The sequence below is a fragment of the Stegastes partitus genome, unplaced genomic scaffold (genome assembly GCF_000690725.1).
Source record: "Stegastes partitus isolate 25-593 unplaced genomic scaffold, Stegastes_partitus-1.0.2 Scaffold467, whole genome shotgun sequence".
NCBI classification, from domain to species: Eukaryota; Metazoa; Chordata; class Actinopteri; family Pomacentridae; genus Stegastes; species Stegastes partitus.
Genome location: NW_007578198.1, coordinates 335,309 through 352,679, shown reverse-complemented (window position 1 = coordinate 352,679; position 17,371 = coordinate 335,309). Strand labels below are relative to the sequence as shown.

Genomic DNA, 17,371 nt, shown 5'->3' with positions numbered 1-17,371 from the left:
TTTTATTGCCTTCACAGTCACCAACTCTCAACCCAGTGATGGGCGTTTTGTGGACCAACATGTGAGACAGAGCTCTCCTCCACCATCATCTACACACTAAATGAGTCAATATCTTCTGAAAGAGAATCAATGCCAAGGTGCACTGAAGCAGTTCTGGCAGCACATGACGCTCCAACACCTTACAAAGACGCTTAAAGTTGCTTCTCCTTTAATTTGTCACACAACTCTTTGCGAGTTTGTGACAAATGTTCTTGTGAGTTTAGTCGAATATTCAGTGTAAATGCGCTACATATATTCAAAACCCAGACTGCGTTATAACGTCGCCTGGAAGAGAGTTTATGTCTGGTGAGCTGCTCAACTAAACATGCTGGATAGTTGGCAGAAGTGTTGGTCTCAAGTGTGTGAGACACAGGAACAGCAAAAACAGTTTATGAAATAGATCAGTGGATGTCAAAACAGCAGGTATTATTGCAGCGAGGACGATAACAGCAGACACTGATTCTAACTGAAAGTATTAGGAAGCGAATCCTTTACAAATGTAATGAACAGACAGTGTTGTTGCCAAGAACTACACGAGACTGTTGGTGTGTGTGTGTGTGTGTGTGTGTGTCACTTCACCTCCTTTCAAATCGGCCGAGGCTCCCACATACTGAAAGTTGTCCATGTTGATGACATCTATGATCGGAGAAACCACTCTGGTCTTATCCTGAGAGGGAAAGAGAAAGAAAAAAAAAAATGTAAACAATGCCAACAACGGATAAACACAGAATCGCAACACGAAGAAATCTGTTTCATCAATAAATATTTACTACAAGTCGAAGAAAACAACCAAAGGATGCAGAGCTGCAGACGACCGAGCGCTTCACCCTGTTTGTGGAATAAACAAATATTCCCATCAACGGCGATGATTCACATGTTTAGTTCTATATTTAGCTCATTACCATGTTTAAAAAGGAGAACAGAAAGTAAAGCGGCTTCGTCCCTCCTGCGCCACATCAAACCCGAGTTTAAACCTGAAGAGCCACATCACACGGTCGTTTCAAGAACAGAAACACGCTTCTAGGTTTTGAGGGAGTTGATTTATTTTGGCCTGAGACAACCTGATACGACACAAAGACTGCATTTTCCTCTCTTCAGTTTGTTTTTGATTCTTGTTGTACTGAGGGATCTATTATTTAGAGGAGCAACTACAGCAAAGAAACACAAAGTCAATTACTCTGACAGAAAACTGTTTTAGATTTGGCTCCGGGCATTTATTAACTTGGGAACGACAAACTGCCACATTCAGGAGGATTAAATGCGGAATCTGGCTATTTTCAAGCACATCCGATAAATATTTAAAGGACCTAAATTTTTACACACAGTGTCCCAGTTTGGATTAAGATTACAGTCAATCAAGAAGCTCCGTTTCAAGTCTTTACCAAACGGCTTCGCTCTAAATATCTCTGTTGATCTGTAATGCAGCTCTGTTTTACTTTAATAAACAATACGGGGAATAAAATCTGACTGCGATGGTCCCAACAGATAAAAATCTTCTAGTCACTCAACCAGAACGCTGACTGACTACCAGCTCCAGGGGGTTTTGAACTGAGCCGGACCTCTGTGATGGAGGCCAGAATAAAAAAACAACAACTCCTCGACAGATGTGAGTGATGGTTAATACAGTGCTGCCCACTTAATGTCATACCGCTTTATAGAATATCATGAAATATTGAAGTCCTGAATCATTTCCTATACAACCTATAGTAAAACAGTCCATTTATTGTCATAGAATAATGTTGTGATCTCGGTTTATGTCATTATGAAATTCCCCGAAATTAATTCCAGGAATAACTTTTACCGGTTTAAAGTCACGGTTGGCGGATCGTTGCAGCTCACGGGCCAAGTATCAGTTATGCGTGGCAGATCATCACACCCAGGTCAGCCACAGAAGGCAACGTGTTTGTTTGTTTGTCAATTACCTGCTTTTTTTTTTTTTTTCGTAAGGTGTGATCTCGAGCTATAAAGGCTAAAATATTCCATGAGAGACCCACAGGTGTGATCTCGTTAGAGGAAAGATCCCTTTACTTCCTTGTAAATATGTTTATTGATCGTAAGTAGAAAGTAGGCAGTTTTAATGTTTGACCTTTTTTCATGTTCATACACTTTTTTTCCCCTAGTTTAATATTTAAAAAAAGTTTAAAACAAGTCTTGTTTTCTTTCCTTAAATACTTTATTTCCCAAATACATGGTTCCCAGTACATTGGTTAGCTTTCACACCCAAACTCGCCGCCATCTTGAAGCCTGCTTACTGGAATATCCCGGATATAGTCATAATTCCATCCTGGACTGAGGATATAATAATAAACCGGCAGCACTTTACTATTATCAAGCCATGTTGAGTGCACAGATGTTTCAGACACTGAGATAGACTCTTAACATCCCCTTTGACTCTCGTCCTACTGCTTGTCCACTGGACCTGATACCATCCAACCTCTTACAAACCATTTCCTCAGCACTTAACCCTGCAACAACACATATCATCAACTCCTCACTTGCTCCGGGTATGTTCCCCACTGCATTTAAGCAAGCTCGAGTCACTCCAACACTCAAAAAATCTACACTCGACCCAGTCCAGGTTGAAAACTACAGACCAGTTTCACTCTTGCCCTTCCTGTCTAAAACACTTGAGTGAACTGTCTTCAACCAAGTCTCTACTTTCCTCTGTGGCAACAACCTGTATGACCTGTATCAGTCTGGTTTTAAACGGGGTCACCTTACTGAGACTGCACTTTTACCTGTAACAGAATCACTGTGTTCTGCTAGAGCTGCTGGACAGTCTTCAGCTCTATTGCTGTTAGATCTGTCAGCTCTCTTTGACACGGTTAACCACCACATCCTCCTCTCCACACTCACTGAGCTTGGCATCTCAGGATCTGCCCTCGCTGGTTTACGTCCTACCTCTCAGGAAGATACTTCAGAGTATCCTGGAGAGTAGAAGTGTCCAAACCGTACAACCTATCCACAGGGGTTCCTCAAGGGTCAGGGCTCGGTCCCCTTCTCTTCTCAATATACACAATTTCACTTGGTGCAATAATCCACGCCCATGGTTTCTCATTCCATTGCTATGCTGATGATACCCAACACTTTCTGTCATCCCCCCCGGACGAACACACGGTCTGTCCCTGGATCTCATCATGCCTTGCAAACATCTCAGCCACCTTCAACTCAACCTCTCTAAGACTGAGCTCCTTGTCATCCCAGCCAGTCCCTCTCCACAACAAGAAATCAACATCCAGCTTGATTCAACCCAACTCAAACCCACAAAAGTTGCCAGAAACTTGGGTGTCATGATTGATGACCAACTAACCTTCAAGGCTCATGTGGCCTCCGTTGCTCGGTCGTGTCGATTCACCCTGTACAACACCAGGAAGATCAGACTTTTCTCGTCTGTACATACAGCACAACCCCTGGTCCAAGCTCTCATAATATCACGCATTGACTACTGCAACTCCTTACTGGCAGGCCTCCCTGCATCCACAGTCAAACCTCTGCAGATGATCCAGAATGCAGCAGCACGTCTGGTTTTCAACCAGCCATGAACAGCACGTCACCCTGCTGTTCAGATCGCTTCACTGGCTTCCAGTTGCTGTCCACATTAAATTCAAAACTCTGACACTTGCCCACAAAACTACAACGAGAACAGCTCCCTCCCACCTGAACTCTCTCATTTGGGTCTACACTCCCTCCCGCTCACCACGTTCGACCAACAAAAGCCGTCTAATACAACCACCACAACAGGGCCCGAGGTGGATAGCTGGACTCTTCTGTGGTTCCCCGGTGGTGGAACGAGTTACCAAACTCTGTTCAATCTGCTGATTCCCTCTCAGTCATCAGAAAAGACTAAAGACCAGCTCTTCACTGAACACCTTTGCACTGAAAGCAAACAAACAAACAAAAAATCTCCTATTACCTCCCACACAGCCTGCTAATGGCATCAACGCCCTACCACACCTGAACTTGTTCTATGGCACTTATCTAGATTGTTTTCTCCTGACTAGATCCTTGCTTGTGTTGTATCTGCTCTCAGATGTACATCGCTTTGGATAAAAGCTAAATGAAACTGTAGAATTGTGGAAACCGTAGGAAGCTTCAGTAGAAATCGATTATCGTGACCTGGATGACTGAGGATCTCCACAGACATCCCCGTTGAAACCTGTCCATTGTTTTAGTGGCTTTTATGCAGTCATAGGTTTGCAGATTTTTTAGCTTTCAGGTCAAAATATGTGACATAGTTTCATATTAGAGCACACCATGTCATGTATGTTAGCTTCACTGTGATTTTCAAAAGAAGCCTTTTTTTCCCAGCCATCCTTCGAGGAGGAAGGTGGCCAAACCAGAGTGACTTCATTACCTGGCGAGCTGAGTGTGTGTGTGTGTGTGTTGTGTGTTTAGTCTGATAGCTCCACACCAGTCTTTAACAACATCTAATTTGTGCCTTTTCACTGTTCACGCGAGGGTGTGTGCATAAATATGATAATATCCTGCTATTAAAGTATGAAAACACAAGTACCTCAGCGACTCTCTCCAGTAGCGGCTCCAGCCAGTGGTCGTTACATTCGCAGTGAGAGTCCAGGAAGGTGAGGACCGGCGCTGTGGCGGCGTCTGCACCGCGAACCCTCGAACGCATCAGTCCTGAGAGAAGGTAAAGGAAACTTAAAAAGCACCGAACAGCTTCTCCTCATGAAACGATGAAACTTTCCTCCTCTACCTACCTTCTCTGCGGTCGTTTCTCAACACGCGCACTTTCTCAATCTTCCCCAGCAGCGCTCCGTCCTCAGCTGGAACACACACACAAGAGAATGGCTGTTTGTATTTACACACTGACAGGTCTGACTGCGTGCGACATCCGTTTGTGTGCATCACTCACGATTATCACTGTAGTCGTCCACTAGAATGATCTCTTTGACCAAGTGAGGAGGACTTTTCTTCAAGACGCTAAAGAATCGGAAAAGATGCGGATATAAAGTATATAAAAGTGGACAAATCAGAACAGACACACAGGACGACACGCGTTTCACCTACCTGACCACAGTCCGCAGCAGAGCGGAGCGAGCCTCGTTGTGGAAGGTGATGACGACGCTGGAGGCCGGCAGCTCTGACTTCCACTGTTTATGTCTGCAGCTGCACAAACACACAAACCAACCAAATTAGCAATGAAGGGATAGAGAGAGAGAGAGAGAGAAAGCACAAAATGACAAAGTATAGATGCTCACACACGTGCACAAACACTCCTACACACACGAGCACGTCGCTGGATGTGCGAGCCAAGCTGCGAGCTGGAACTGCTCCCCTAAACAGATTTCGAATCCATGAACACAATAAATAGGATTGAGCGCACACTGACACCGAGGGTTCACGCAAACACACACAAGTAGACATTGTGGGGATGCAAGGACACACAGACACACCAGCGGAGCAATGCTCTGCTGAAGCGGGGATTGGCACTGGGTGTTTTTTGTAGACTGCAGGGCAAAAAATCCCATGAGGTCGTGAGCATGTCTGTGTGTCCGAAAAGACAAATCCTGCCCCGAATTAAAACTGAGGGAACAAGAGTGATAAACAGCTACACGAGAAGGAGAGCAAAACGAGAAGGAAGGCCTGAGGGAGTGCCAGGAAACCTTCTATCCTCTCTGACCCTAAAAGTACAGCCAGCGTGTGAAAGGCTGTGGTGAAACGCATGAATATACTAATGTGTAGGCGTGTCTTTGTCCTTGCAGCGCGTCTGCTGCGTCAATCTCCAAATCGACGTCTTCTCGTATATTTCTACCGGCAAAAAAAAAAAAGCTGTTTTCTTTTAGCTTTAGGCGAGTCTACAAGTCGCTCTGATCCTGTGTTGAAAGCGCTGTGTGCCTGGCCGCGGAAAAAATAAAACCAACCAGGTTTTCTTTTTTTTTTTTTTTTTGAGTCTGGAAAACCTTCAAAATCAGAGCTGCTGCTGCTGCTGCATGCTTCATAAATGACACATCACTGTCCGATCAATATGAAGCACATCCCTGCTCTTTTAGTAGGCTAATGGCTCCAACTGTCAAAGTTAGGTCAATATGTCAGCGAGGCCAGATGCCTGCCTGCTGTATAAAAATAGTCTTTGAATCTCACACAGTATGGATCTAGACTGCAGGAATAAACAGACTACTTTCAACGGCACACTGCTGTAAGATGACAGTCATGGCTGCAGTTTTACTTCTCTGTGTCTCAAGTTTTTTGTTTTTTTACCACTGTAACTGCTGTTAAAGTTCCAACTGAAGCCAGGACAGTATTTGCAGCAAGACAAAGAAGTAAAAAGCACTTTACATTGTCCTAATCACGATTAACTGTTTTTGAAAAAAGCTGATTATTGAAATAATCACTCAGTAAACCCTGAAGAATCCCAGATGTGAAACATTCTGCCACTTCCCCATCTCTTCTGAGCACAGTTTAGAAAACAACGGCTGACTACAGTGAAGATATGTTCACTATGAAAAGGTTCAGTGTGTTTTAAAGCATCCTAGTCGTCAACAGGTGAGTAATCAACCCTCTCAGAGCACACATCAAACTCTTTGTGTTTGGGGAAAGTCCCCGACTCAAAATAATCCTTTTCTATACGTACAAGACTTAAAATTAGACATGATTCAGTCAAGAGATCCTTTGAAATCACCATCATTGCTGCTGCATGGAGACAAAATGCGGAGCTCTTATTGGGACGGAGACAAACCCGAGGACACATTTTGGTACCACGCTAATAAAAAGCACTTGTAAATGTTTTCAGCATTTAAATCATCCTCCACACTGGCTGTTGTTTAGTTCCAGGCCTTAATGTTGACACATTTTCCCAGAATGTAGCTTGAGTCAACGTGTTTCTGCTTTATTAAAGAAAACAGCGAAGAGTGACAAGAAGAATGGGAGCGAGCGGGAGCTGCGACATGTCACAAGACTCGCAGTGCTCAGTAAAACAGCAGATCGCTGCCAACTTCACAGAGCTCCACACCTACACACTCCAACTTAAACCCTGAGCAAAAGGACTGAAATAGGCCAAAAAAAAGATGCTTTGACAGACATCGGATAGCTTCACTAAAACACAGCGTTCTTCTAATTATAAACCAAACTGACATTATGTCATGAGTTCTTTGTGTCTCGTCATCCATGTAACAAGCAGAACAATCAGCAGCCATTACCGGGGGTTTGTTTTATGACTGAGGCAGACAGTGTGCCGTGTGTCGGCTCTGCTGATACTTCCTGGTTTCATCTGATAGACCACAATAGAGGGAGTTCCCAGGAGATCTTATCCAGTCTGGTACCAATTAGTCAAATCGACAGACGGCATAGGACAGCATGTACACACACGATCCTTTCAATCACACATGCAACAGTAGAAGTTGAGAGAAACGGCACCGAGCTTCCCGTGTCAGCCGTTGCGTGTGTTTTAAAGACACTCTGAGCGGCGATAACGGTACGTACTGATCGTGTCTCGTGTCGGGAACGGCTCTGTCCATACGGAGTTTGTCGCTCTCCACCTGGTTGAACTTGTTCCTGGCGTACGGGTCCTGACCTGGTCGCACCACCGTGGCTCCAACGTACAGATCCTGGTCGAAATCTTGCCAACGCACCTTACCTGAAAAACAACAAAACACACATATTAAGCACAGAGCTGATGATCGTTCACAGAAGGACACACGTTTTCTTTGTGAAATGTAACTGAAAGTCCAACGACTACTGTGGCTGACAGGATAAAAAGCAAACAGGATTAAAGAAGTCATTTCTAATTTTGTTTCCGTTTTAATCGTTCAAATAAACAACTAGAGAACAAACTGTAAATCCAGGTTCTAATAAGAAACATTTCTTTAATGTGACTAATGTTAAATAAACACAGCAGATCCCGACATAAAAGCAGCCACCAAAGACGATGTTTAAACCCTCACAAAGGCTGAATGTGTGTCTCAGGAATGAATGGGATTATACATCTGTTGAATATGAAATGTAGGCAGCAGCCTGGCTGATGCAAGAATCCTTCACGACTGACAGGAAGGAAACCTCGCTGCTTCAAGCGGCTGCTTGACAAGGCAGCAACATGGCACTGAGGAAAGCTGACATGAAATTTATGCTGCTTGTATGCAAAAATATGCTGAACAGAATTCAGGAGACAGAGCGAGACTACTTTGGCAAAGCTAAAAAAACATGAAAGAACATTTATTATGCAGTGCAGTGAGTAAGAAAAAAAAAATCACATAAATTTACTAATTTGCTGCGGCTTAAAATCTAAGTTTGGAACATAGATCAGTATAAATAAACCCGATCAATATTTTTTTGGGGGAAAAAAAACACACACATTATCTACCCCGCACACACACTGTGTGCTCGTGGTGTCTGTTTGACCAGATTACTGACATCTCTGCGCATTAAACAGAGAAAGTTGTCATGTTTAATTTCACAGTTTATCACTGACTACTGAGACACAGACACACACGAATAATAATGCAGCTAATTAGCCGGGTGCAGCTGCTATGCTAATGACTTGTGTTAAGCATATGGCAGTGTGAGATTACAGCATCTCTCAGCGTAGATGAGTGTGTGCACGACAGGCAGGAACAGACAGACGGACGGACGGAGAGACGGAGCCTGTCGAGGAGGAGGAGGAGGGAAGAGCCGGGGAGCGCGTGTGCATGTGTCTGCCCTGACAGCATGCGAATGTGTCTGGCATGTTAATCAGCCGGAGCTCGCCCCGATCTGCTCGCCACCGTAGAACCGTGCCTCCGAGACACTGCTGGAAGTGTCAGAGTGTGTGATGTCCTTGCTGATATCTATGTTTAGTGGCAGCAAGCAATTAATGTGTTGAAATTAATGTTTGTGAGCCTTTAAAAGTCTTGATTGGAGCCTCTCTCTTTCAGGCCCTCCTGCCTTCTTTGTATGAGATTAACTCTCTGCTCTGTCACCGGCATTACTCTTTCATCTGACGTTTTTCCAATACTGCGAGGCCCCTTCAGCAGGTACATCCATCTCGTCTCAGCTGGTGGTTTCCTGCCTTTGTCCCTCTCGCTCTGTACCGGTCTGCTGGCTGCCTTTACAGCTGTTTGAACAGTTCTCGCTCTCCCTCGGACTCTTGTCACCGAGCTGTTTGAACCCGCTGCAGCCGACCGGTCGCGGTTGTTCGTTGCAACGAGCCGTTTCAAAGCGATGGTGACTGGTGGGGAGGGTTCGTGCTCGGCATCGTTGGCTCCATCTGTACTGAACCATGAAGCTCCTGGCCAACAGTCCAGACGACACAAGCGCTGACAGTTCACACACGTCTTGTTTGATTCACTCAGTAACTAACCTTGACCTGATGCACTTCCATAAGATATTCAGACTGATTTGTTTTTCTTCTTCTGATTTCAAAACATGGAAAGGCATGTAGCACCTATTACTCTACTTTTCTGAAATTTGAAATCCCTGTAGGCTTGCTGTGTAGAATTCATAAGACAAAACTGTGCACCAAAGATTCTCTCATATGATAAATTATCATGAATGAATTAATGTAAATAACAGCAGAAACTAACTATAATTTTTGCACCCTCACCAGCTAGTCAAGTTTACGTCTACGTCTGCCTACAATTTGATCATTTGCATATAAAATGTCATCAAATCAAGACATTTGTGTGAAATGTTATAAGAAGAATAAGAATCCTCGCGGTCACATTGATCTTTCACCACCAAACTCTAATCAGTTCAACGATGAGCCCAAGGGAGCGTTTGTGCCAAATTTGAGAAAATTAACGAGAATAGACGCACCTTCAGATAGACAACCAGTTCCTTTTAAAAGAACCTGAGCTTAGCAACTCGACTTTACATGGATTGGTCACGTTTTATGCATTATTTCAATAACAAGCTGTCAGACAGTTGTTGGTCAAATTCAGAAAATTAACAGGAAACTATTTTCAACTGAGGTAATGTTTCAAGGAAACACACGATATTCTCTAGATTCAGCTTCTTAGATTTAAGTATTAGCTTCTTCTTAAAGCTGAAACTTTGGGGGGTTTAGCATTTTAAAGACATTACCTTGGACTTTAGGAAACAGATCAGCACTATGTTGAACATTTTATAGACCAAATAATTACTGTTTTATGTAGAAAATTAACTTCTGATTAATCAACTGATGATGAAAACTCAACATCCCTTTAGTAACTTAAGAATGGAACTTCAACCACCATAAATCAGACAGGCGTTACAAGGTCCAAACTCCAATCACAGATGAAGATCATGGGATGCCACTGAAAGCTCAGAAAAATATCCTACATGCTTTAGTAGTCCATTTAATGTAAGTCAATAATAACAGTCCTGACATCCCCCTCCTGGTAGGTTCACCTCCTTGGAAGGTCTTCCCTTTTATTGGTGGTGACCAGCTCCCCCTGGGTTTGACCAAATTTCCTTAAACTTAGACTGAAGTAGTTTTGGGTGGACCCCTTCAAACTGGCCAAGTTTCACCGAAATCGGTGAGATGGCCTGTGCCACCCCTGCCTGGTCCTATCCTGGATGCACTATTAATACCTGGAAAAGCCTAGTAAGCCACCAATGAGTTCAGATTTAGTTCATTTATTGGGAAAGTTGAGGTTCACTCTGGATGTTAGTCTTCAAGTCGCACCAGAAATACGTGCATGAGTTTGCAGCACATTACATGCTCAGCCAAGCTTCCCTGAATCAACATGACAAAACACTTTAAAACAGCCTTAAACATGAAGAAGGCACTAATCCCAGCCTCAGAATTGATTAAATATTCACTCTAATGAGGTTTACTCAGCACATTTCCACTTTAAATGTTTTACAGTGAAGATGTGTGACATTGTTTTTTAATTAAGCGCGTTCTCTTCTTTCCTTCTTTAGGAGTGGTTTTAAGCATCACCCAGAGCAAGAAAAACACATCAGACGCTGCTGAAGAACCTGAGCGCGTACTGTTTCACTATTTCCTCCTTCATCTCCACATTCTTTCATGACTTTTTAAAAAAAATCTTTTACTCTTTCCGTCTCCTCCTTCCCTCCATCTCCTCTCCTCTCCTTACGAGTGTTTGTGCTGTGGGTGATGTTGTGATACGCTGTAGGTGTTGAGTGTAAAGTCACCCTGAAGCTGAAATGCCCCCACTTCAACATTCAAATTGGATTCCATTTCCACTGCTGGATCAGATAAGAGAGTGTGTGTTCAGCGTTCGCAGGTCACAGGCTTGAGAAGGAGGGGCGGCGGCTGCTGCTGCTGCTGCTGCTGCTGCTGCTTTGAGTCGGCTGACGATGGGAGCTGAATGAGAAATCGCTGCTCAGATTCTCCTCCTGCTCCTCTCCACACCGCTGGACACTGAAACAATGTTTCTCACAGTCTGGGTGGAGACGCATAGCTGGGTTTTGCGGGAAGATTAAAATGGGCCCTTGAATTATTTTGGATAAACTGTCGGCTCCAGCCTTTTTAAGTTTCTTTCGCGCAGCTGTCTGTGTTGCATTGTCTTCTCTCTCTGCGGTTATTTGAACATGGTAAGGTTAAGGATGCTGGCGCTCTGCTGGTAATAAAAGTCAAACTATGCCACTGTGTCGCCACATTTTGAACAAGGGGGGGAGAAATGGTTTCGGTTGTGGGAACACGATGTGGAATACTTTCTGGATGCATTGAATGTGGTGAGCAGTGTCTGCAAAGCACATGCTCTACAGCTGGGACGCATTTGTCGTGCTTTTTCCCCCCCTTTAGTTCAATCACAACTGCAAACAATGAGATGCTGAACTGAGTCCAGATCCGGAGGGAGATCCTGTTGCTGCTTTTATGCCTTGAACACAAACCATCTCCCTCCGCTTCCATTCCCAGCATTAAAAGGGGAACTCCATTGATTTTACAGGTTAATGAGCCTCTGGGATTAATACTGCATGTGCAAACAGCTGCAGATGGAGTCGCACAAGCTGATAAACTACCACGTGTGACGTCACGCTTGAGCTGACGAGCATGAAAAAAAGAATCTGTATGTGCTGGAAGCTGCGACCAAACTGTTGGCGGTCAAGATGTACTGTTGGTAATGAAGACGTGAGGTTTCACAATGTGTGGAATAAAAAGAAAAAGGATAAAAATCTCTTTTGTTCTCTCGCTACCATTAGTCAACAAAGTTAAACATCTCCGTGCTGAATCAGTGGATCGCTCTTTCGTGCTGTTATCTCGCCATGTGTCTAGAGGCAGAGAGGTCGCGGCGTATGATTGGTGGTGAAGGCTCCTACCTGGCGGCAGAGTCTCCAGGCTGTGAGTCTTGTCGTCAGAGTTGTGTCCTTTGCTCCTGATGGACAAGTTGCTGGAGCCCCAATCATCCTGAAACCAACGAGACAAGACAGTTAGACGTATCACACGCACACATTAGCTCGCACACACGCAGCCGAACCAGAAACGCAGCAAACAACAAAAATGCAGCGATTGTAGAGAGAAGAGCTGCACGCAGACTTCGCATTTTTGAAAGGAGAGAATAAAGAGAATTCATTTAAAAGACTTTTTCTTTTGCAACATGATGACGATTATGAGGCGAGATCTGAGAGGAAGGAAACAGTGTAGCCTCACGCAGCACAAATAGTGTTTTCACATCCTGTTCAGAAACTGATATTTCAGCATTTGATTTCGCAAAATCTTTGGCTGATGAGGTCAAGGTTCAGAGGTTAACTGAAGTTCTTGTGAATGAGGTTGAGCCCCCTCACATGAGGTCCATTACAGCATCCCAAGACCTTAAATAATCGACATTGTTATCTAGCATGGCACTTTGAGGTTTTTTTTGGGCCCCGCAAAAATAATAAGAATCAAGAATAATGTTTTTTAAATTTTTTTGTTGAATAGGGTTTCATACAAGGGCTGCAAGGTGGTTCGGTGGTTAGCACTGTTGCCTCGTAGCAAGAAGGTCGCCGGTTCGCATCCCGGTGAGGACATCTGGGATCTTTCTGTGTGGAGTTTGCATGTTCTCCCCGTGCAGCGTGGGTTCTCTCCGGGTTCTCCAGCTTCCTCCCACACAGTCCAAAAACATGTTGAGGTTAATTGGTGATTCTAAATTGTCCGTAGGTGTGAATGTGAGTGTGCTTGGTTGTCTGTCTCTAAGTGTAGCCCTGTGATAGACTGGTGACCTGTCCAGGGTGTCCCCTGCCTTCATCCTGAGTCAGGTGGGATAGACTCCAACCCCCTGTGACCCTAGTGAGGATTAAGCGGTGTATAGATGATGGATGGATCAGATCTAGCAAGGCACTTTGAGTTTTTCCTGCACAGAGACATTTTAGACTTCTCATCAGCAGCACAAAAATGATAAGAATTGAAAATAATGTTTTTAAAACCTGTTTTGTTAAAAAGGGTTTCATGTATTCAAGCACAATGATAAAACACAGACTCAGTGCCTTCGCTCTACACGGACCAATCACCTCCCCTAAGAGGCCCATTCTGACTCAGAAACCCCCCTGAGCACACATAAATAAATCAATTAACACACGTGTTACACGCTATACTATAATCACTCCACTTTCACCCTCCTTTAGTCCTCCGTAGCCTAATAATCAGACTAAAAAGTCATTTCGTTTCACTCCATTTACCGTCTGAACCAGTGTGGGTGTGATTCAGAGGTCCAGGTTAAGCCATTGCCCATTATTTCATTGACTCATGCATCTGTTACTTTCATTTCCTCCTGCCCGTTCATTAGCTCATTGATTCATTTATTCCGTCTCTACTGAGGTCATCTTCTGAGAAGCGCAGTAGTTCTCAGGCCCTCACCATTTACAAGAGTGGACAGACGACCGAGCAATCATCCATCCTCGTCTCAATATGCCGCATGTTGCCATTAAACCCCCTCCTGCCCCCCGGATCGATGTAGTGGGAGGCACAGCAATTAGCACCATTCATCCCCCCCCCGTCCACGCCGCTGCCCTTGACTTTAAAAACTATTGTGCATCACTCTTATTTGCTCTGTAGTCTAGTTTCACCTTCAGCCCCTCCGAAATGCTTTATTGATCCGTTTTCTTTGCCGCTTCAGGACAACCGCTGACAGCGTGATGTCACAAGCAACCCCAGATAACCTGCGAATAGGAGTAAAGGCTTTTCACACCGTCTTTTAAGGTTGTTTTTTTTTATGCTTTTCATGCATTTCTAGTAGCAAAATAACTGCTGTTGTTTTGTGTGACTGTTGCTCATCATTTCACTCGCTGCCAGATTTTCAATTCATCTGCTGTGGATAGAGCCTCAATCTGTTCTTAAACTACACTCGTTTCTCAGTGACTGAAATAAGATTAGCCTGTCCACTACCCACAACCCGCTATAAAAGAAGAAAAAGAAGAAAGAATCCTACATAAAATCAATTTCTATAAGTGCTCAGGACAGATGAGTGCGTACACAGTCGGATGGTATAATGCTCAGTGTAGGATGAAAACTGAAGCTGGCAGGATTCTTCCTGCAAGAATGCAGTTTGACAGGTTCTGAGGAAATAAACGGGGCATATTTTGAGGTAAAATAAAGCTGCAAATTGGCTTTGGACTTTTGCTTCGTCAGGGAAAAGCTCTCTCTCTCTCTCAACAGTCGACTCTTCAAACCGGGAAGTTTCACGTCTCTGCATTTTGAGCTAATTATGGGGGATGGTCACATTGAGATTACACCTGTCATAAGGAACCTCTGCACGCTTTAACCTCCACCATCACATGATCAAGCATAAATTAACATGATCTCAAGCAGACCATCACTGATGCCAGCTATAAGGTTCTTCTTTCTCCGTCTGATCAACACACACGCAAAAAAAAAGAAGAAAAAGAAAACGTCATCTGCCTCTTTATTCGCCTGGCTGCCTCTCAATCCACAGCTCAGAAGCACGCTGAAACGCCGTTTTGCATCTCACGAGAGAAGACGAAAGCCTCCGTGCTCATGTGCAACAACAAATGTGCAAAAGCAGACCTGGGCGAGCGCACAAAGACACTCGACGGGCAGGAGATCTGAACTGAACGCGGTTCGCAGAGGAGGCGCGGCCAAGAAAAGCCCCACGTCGGACATCTGACTCTCCATTTGTGCCCAAGTTTAGTTAAACGCTCGTTCTAGCCATTAATTTGGTGGAACAAAAGCGGCCTACACCCTACGGAGCGTTGTGGCGTTTTTGAGTCACAGCAGCAAAGCGAAATAGGAAATCGTGTCAGCGTGCAGCTAAAGACCTCCTTCACAGTTTGACTTGTCGGGAAAAGCGCAGGTGCTACTAACAGCATTAATTCTGTTCTATTCAGGAAGTCCCGGGAGGTCGCGACTGTGCAGACAGCATTCACAATACAGAGACCCTGAAACATGAGCAGCTCAATGGAAATCAGTCGACACATGTCTACTCTGTGTGCACGCTTATTAACAGGAGCTCAACGTGTGCTTGACAGAAGTCCGACATAAATAAAAGCTCCGTCGGCTGCATGTGAGCAGTGGCTGGTTTGGTTCAAGTATTAAAGCCTATAAACGCAGTTGGTAGCACTGTTGCCTCACAGCAAGAAGGTTGCCGGTTCGCGTCCCGGTGGGGGCACGGGGATCTTTCTGTGTGGAGTTTGCATGTTCTCCCCGTGCAGCGTGGGTTCTCTCCGGGTTCTCCGGCTTCCTCCCACACAGTCCAAAAACATGTTGAGGTTAATTGGTGATTCTAAATTGTCCGTAGGTGTGAATGTGAGTGTGCTTGGTTGTCTGTCTCTAAGTGTAGCCCTGTGATAGACTGGTGACCTGTCCAGGTGTCTCCTGCCTTCACCCTAAGTCGGCTGGGATAGAGTCCAGCCCCCCATGACCCTAATGAGGATTAAGCGGTGTATAGAAAATGGATGGAAGCTTTAGGGCTGGACCCGAACAGTCGAATAGCCGACTATTCATTGGCTGTGCTTAACGAATACCCACCTGCCGCCACCGCGCGGCACCCCAAATATTCGGGATATTCATTATTAATGGGGGCTAGAAATAGAAATTGCTATTGGGACCAGCCCTACTAAGCTTATAGTAAAGCTATATGTTAAATCCATTGTTTCTGTTCTGTGTAATTTAATCTACTGACAGACTTTTGACAGAAATGACAGTTTGAGGAGCACTTTTACACTCAATGGACGACCATTTAAACGCCACACATCCGGCTGAGCTTCCTTTTTTTTGACAAGCAGCTTTAAAATAACACGAGGACGGCGCTGACAGCCCTGCGAATATCTGCCAGTTGATCGCCAAGACTCTTGAGAGGCTATCGAGGTAAAGTGATGCACCGCTTCCTCTCTGAAACGCACCGCTTTCTCTTGAAAAATCTCCCGCGTCTTTGTACGAATGTTTACCCTCAAGACTCCCGCGAAGAGCGAGAGTTGGGAAGCGATCAGCGAGTCATTTTCCCCAGCTGTGCTGCTTGTAAATGCGAAATGTTTATTTCATGGACGCAGCGATGGACTTGTTTTTAAACCGCAGAAATTCATCATTGTGTTTTTTTTTTGTCGGGCGAGATAGTTGGGAAAGTAATGGAAAAACAAGGGGGGAGAAAAAAGTAATGAGAGAAAAAGGACAACACTCCAGGTGCATTAGTGCTGCATGCTTCCCGTCTGAACTCCTCTGAGATTTATGTGCAATTCAAGTCCATCACCGAGACACAAAACATTAGGAGACGATGAGAACAATGCAGCGCTTTAAGTAGCAGAACGCATGATTTATCAGCAAATGGTCGCCGTAAATATGACTTAACGCTGATTGAAACGCGATTTTAAAGGGTAAGTGGGGAGCAGATGTTGTGGAGCTATTTTTAAAACTCACATCACACGAATGGCTTCGAGAAGCTCTTGGTGAAAATTGTCCCAGCTCGTATCTGCCTCTCGTCTGAGCACAAACATCAACGCACACATACGGTATAGAGACATAAAGAACACACACCAACCACGACCAGCTACCAACACATACTTGGATACTGTGAGGCCCCTAAAAATCCAGTTCTTCTGGTTGAACACAGCATCGTATTCCATTATCTGTGCTAAAAGTGTCACTGTTCTAACTCCTAATTAGAGCAGAATGATATTTGGATGGTGTCATTTCTTCATGTTTGTCATGACGCCACCATTCGATCAAACATTTTCGATGTTGTGTGCATTTTATACACACTGTCCAAAAAAAAAAGTTTAAATCTGGCAGCTGTTGTGCCAAAAAAAAAAAAAGCCCACTGTAATCTTTAAAAACTGCCAAACAATGAAAATAAAGGCAAATGTTTGTGAAATAATACGTTTTTTAAGGGGTTTCAATACAATAAAAGTCATTGTAAAAGAACCAATTAGGTCATCCAGTGCCAACTAACCTACGGCCTCCCGGCTGAGGTCACAGAGTTTCTTGAAATAAATCAGGAAAAACTTCCACCTAAACCGTGGAATCTTG

General features: G+C 44.3%; 1 protein-coding gene across 1 annotated transcript in view; it reads right to left on the bottom strand.

Annotated features, from left to right (window-relative positions):
- galnt2 (UDP-N-acetyl-alpha-D-galactosamine:polypeptide N-acetylgalactosaminyltransferase 2) overlaps nucleotides 1-17,371 on the bottom strand; it is a 68,272-nt gene that overhangs the window by 18,719 nt on the left and 32,182 nt on the right. The window contains exons 2-8 of the mRNA XM_008286750.1: nucleotides 12,235-12,322; nucleotides 7,477-7,630; nucleotides 5,065-5,163; nucleotides 4,910-4,977; nucleotides 4,755-4,820; nucleotides 4,553-4,674; nucleotides 619-706 (exon numbers count right to left, since the gene is read on the bottom strand). Of these exons, the coding sequence (XP_008284972.1) occupies nucleotides 619-706; nucleotides 4,553-4,674; nucleotides 4,755-4,820; nucleotides 4,910-4,977; nucleotides 5,065-5,163; nucleotides 7,477-7,630; nucleotides 12,235-12,322 (685 nt within the window). The remainder of the gene's footprint in view (nucleotides 1-618; nucleotides 707-4,552; nucleotides 4,675-4,754; nucleotides 4,821-4,909; nucleotides 4,978-5,064; nucleotides 5,164-7,476; nucleotides 7,631-12,234; nucleotides 12,323-17,371) is intronic.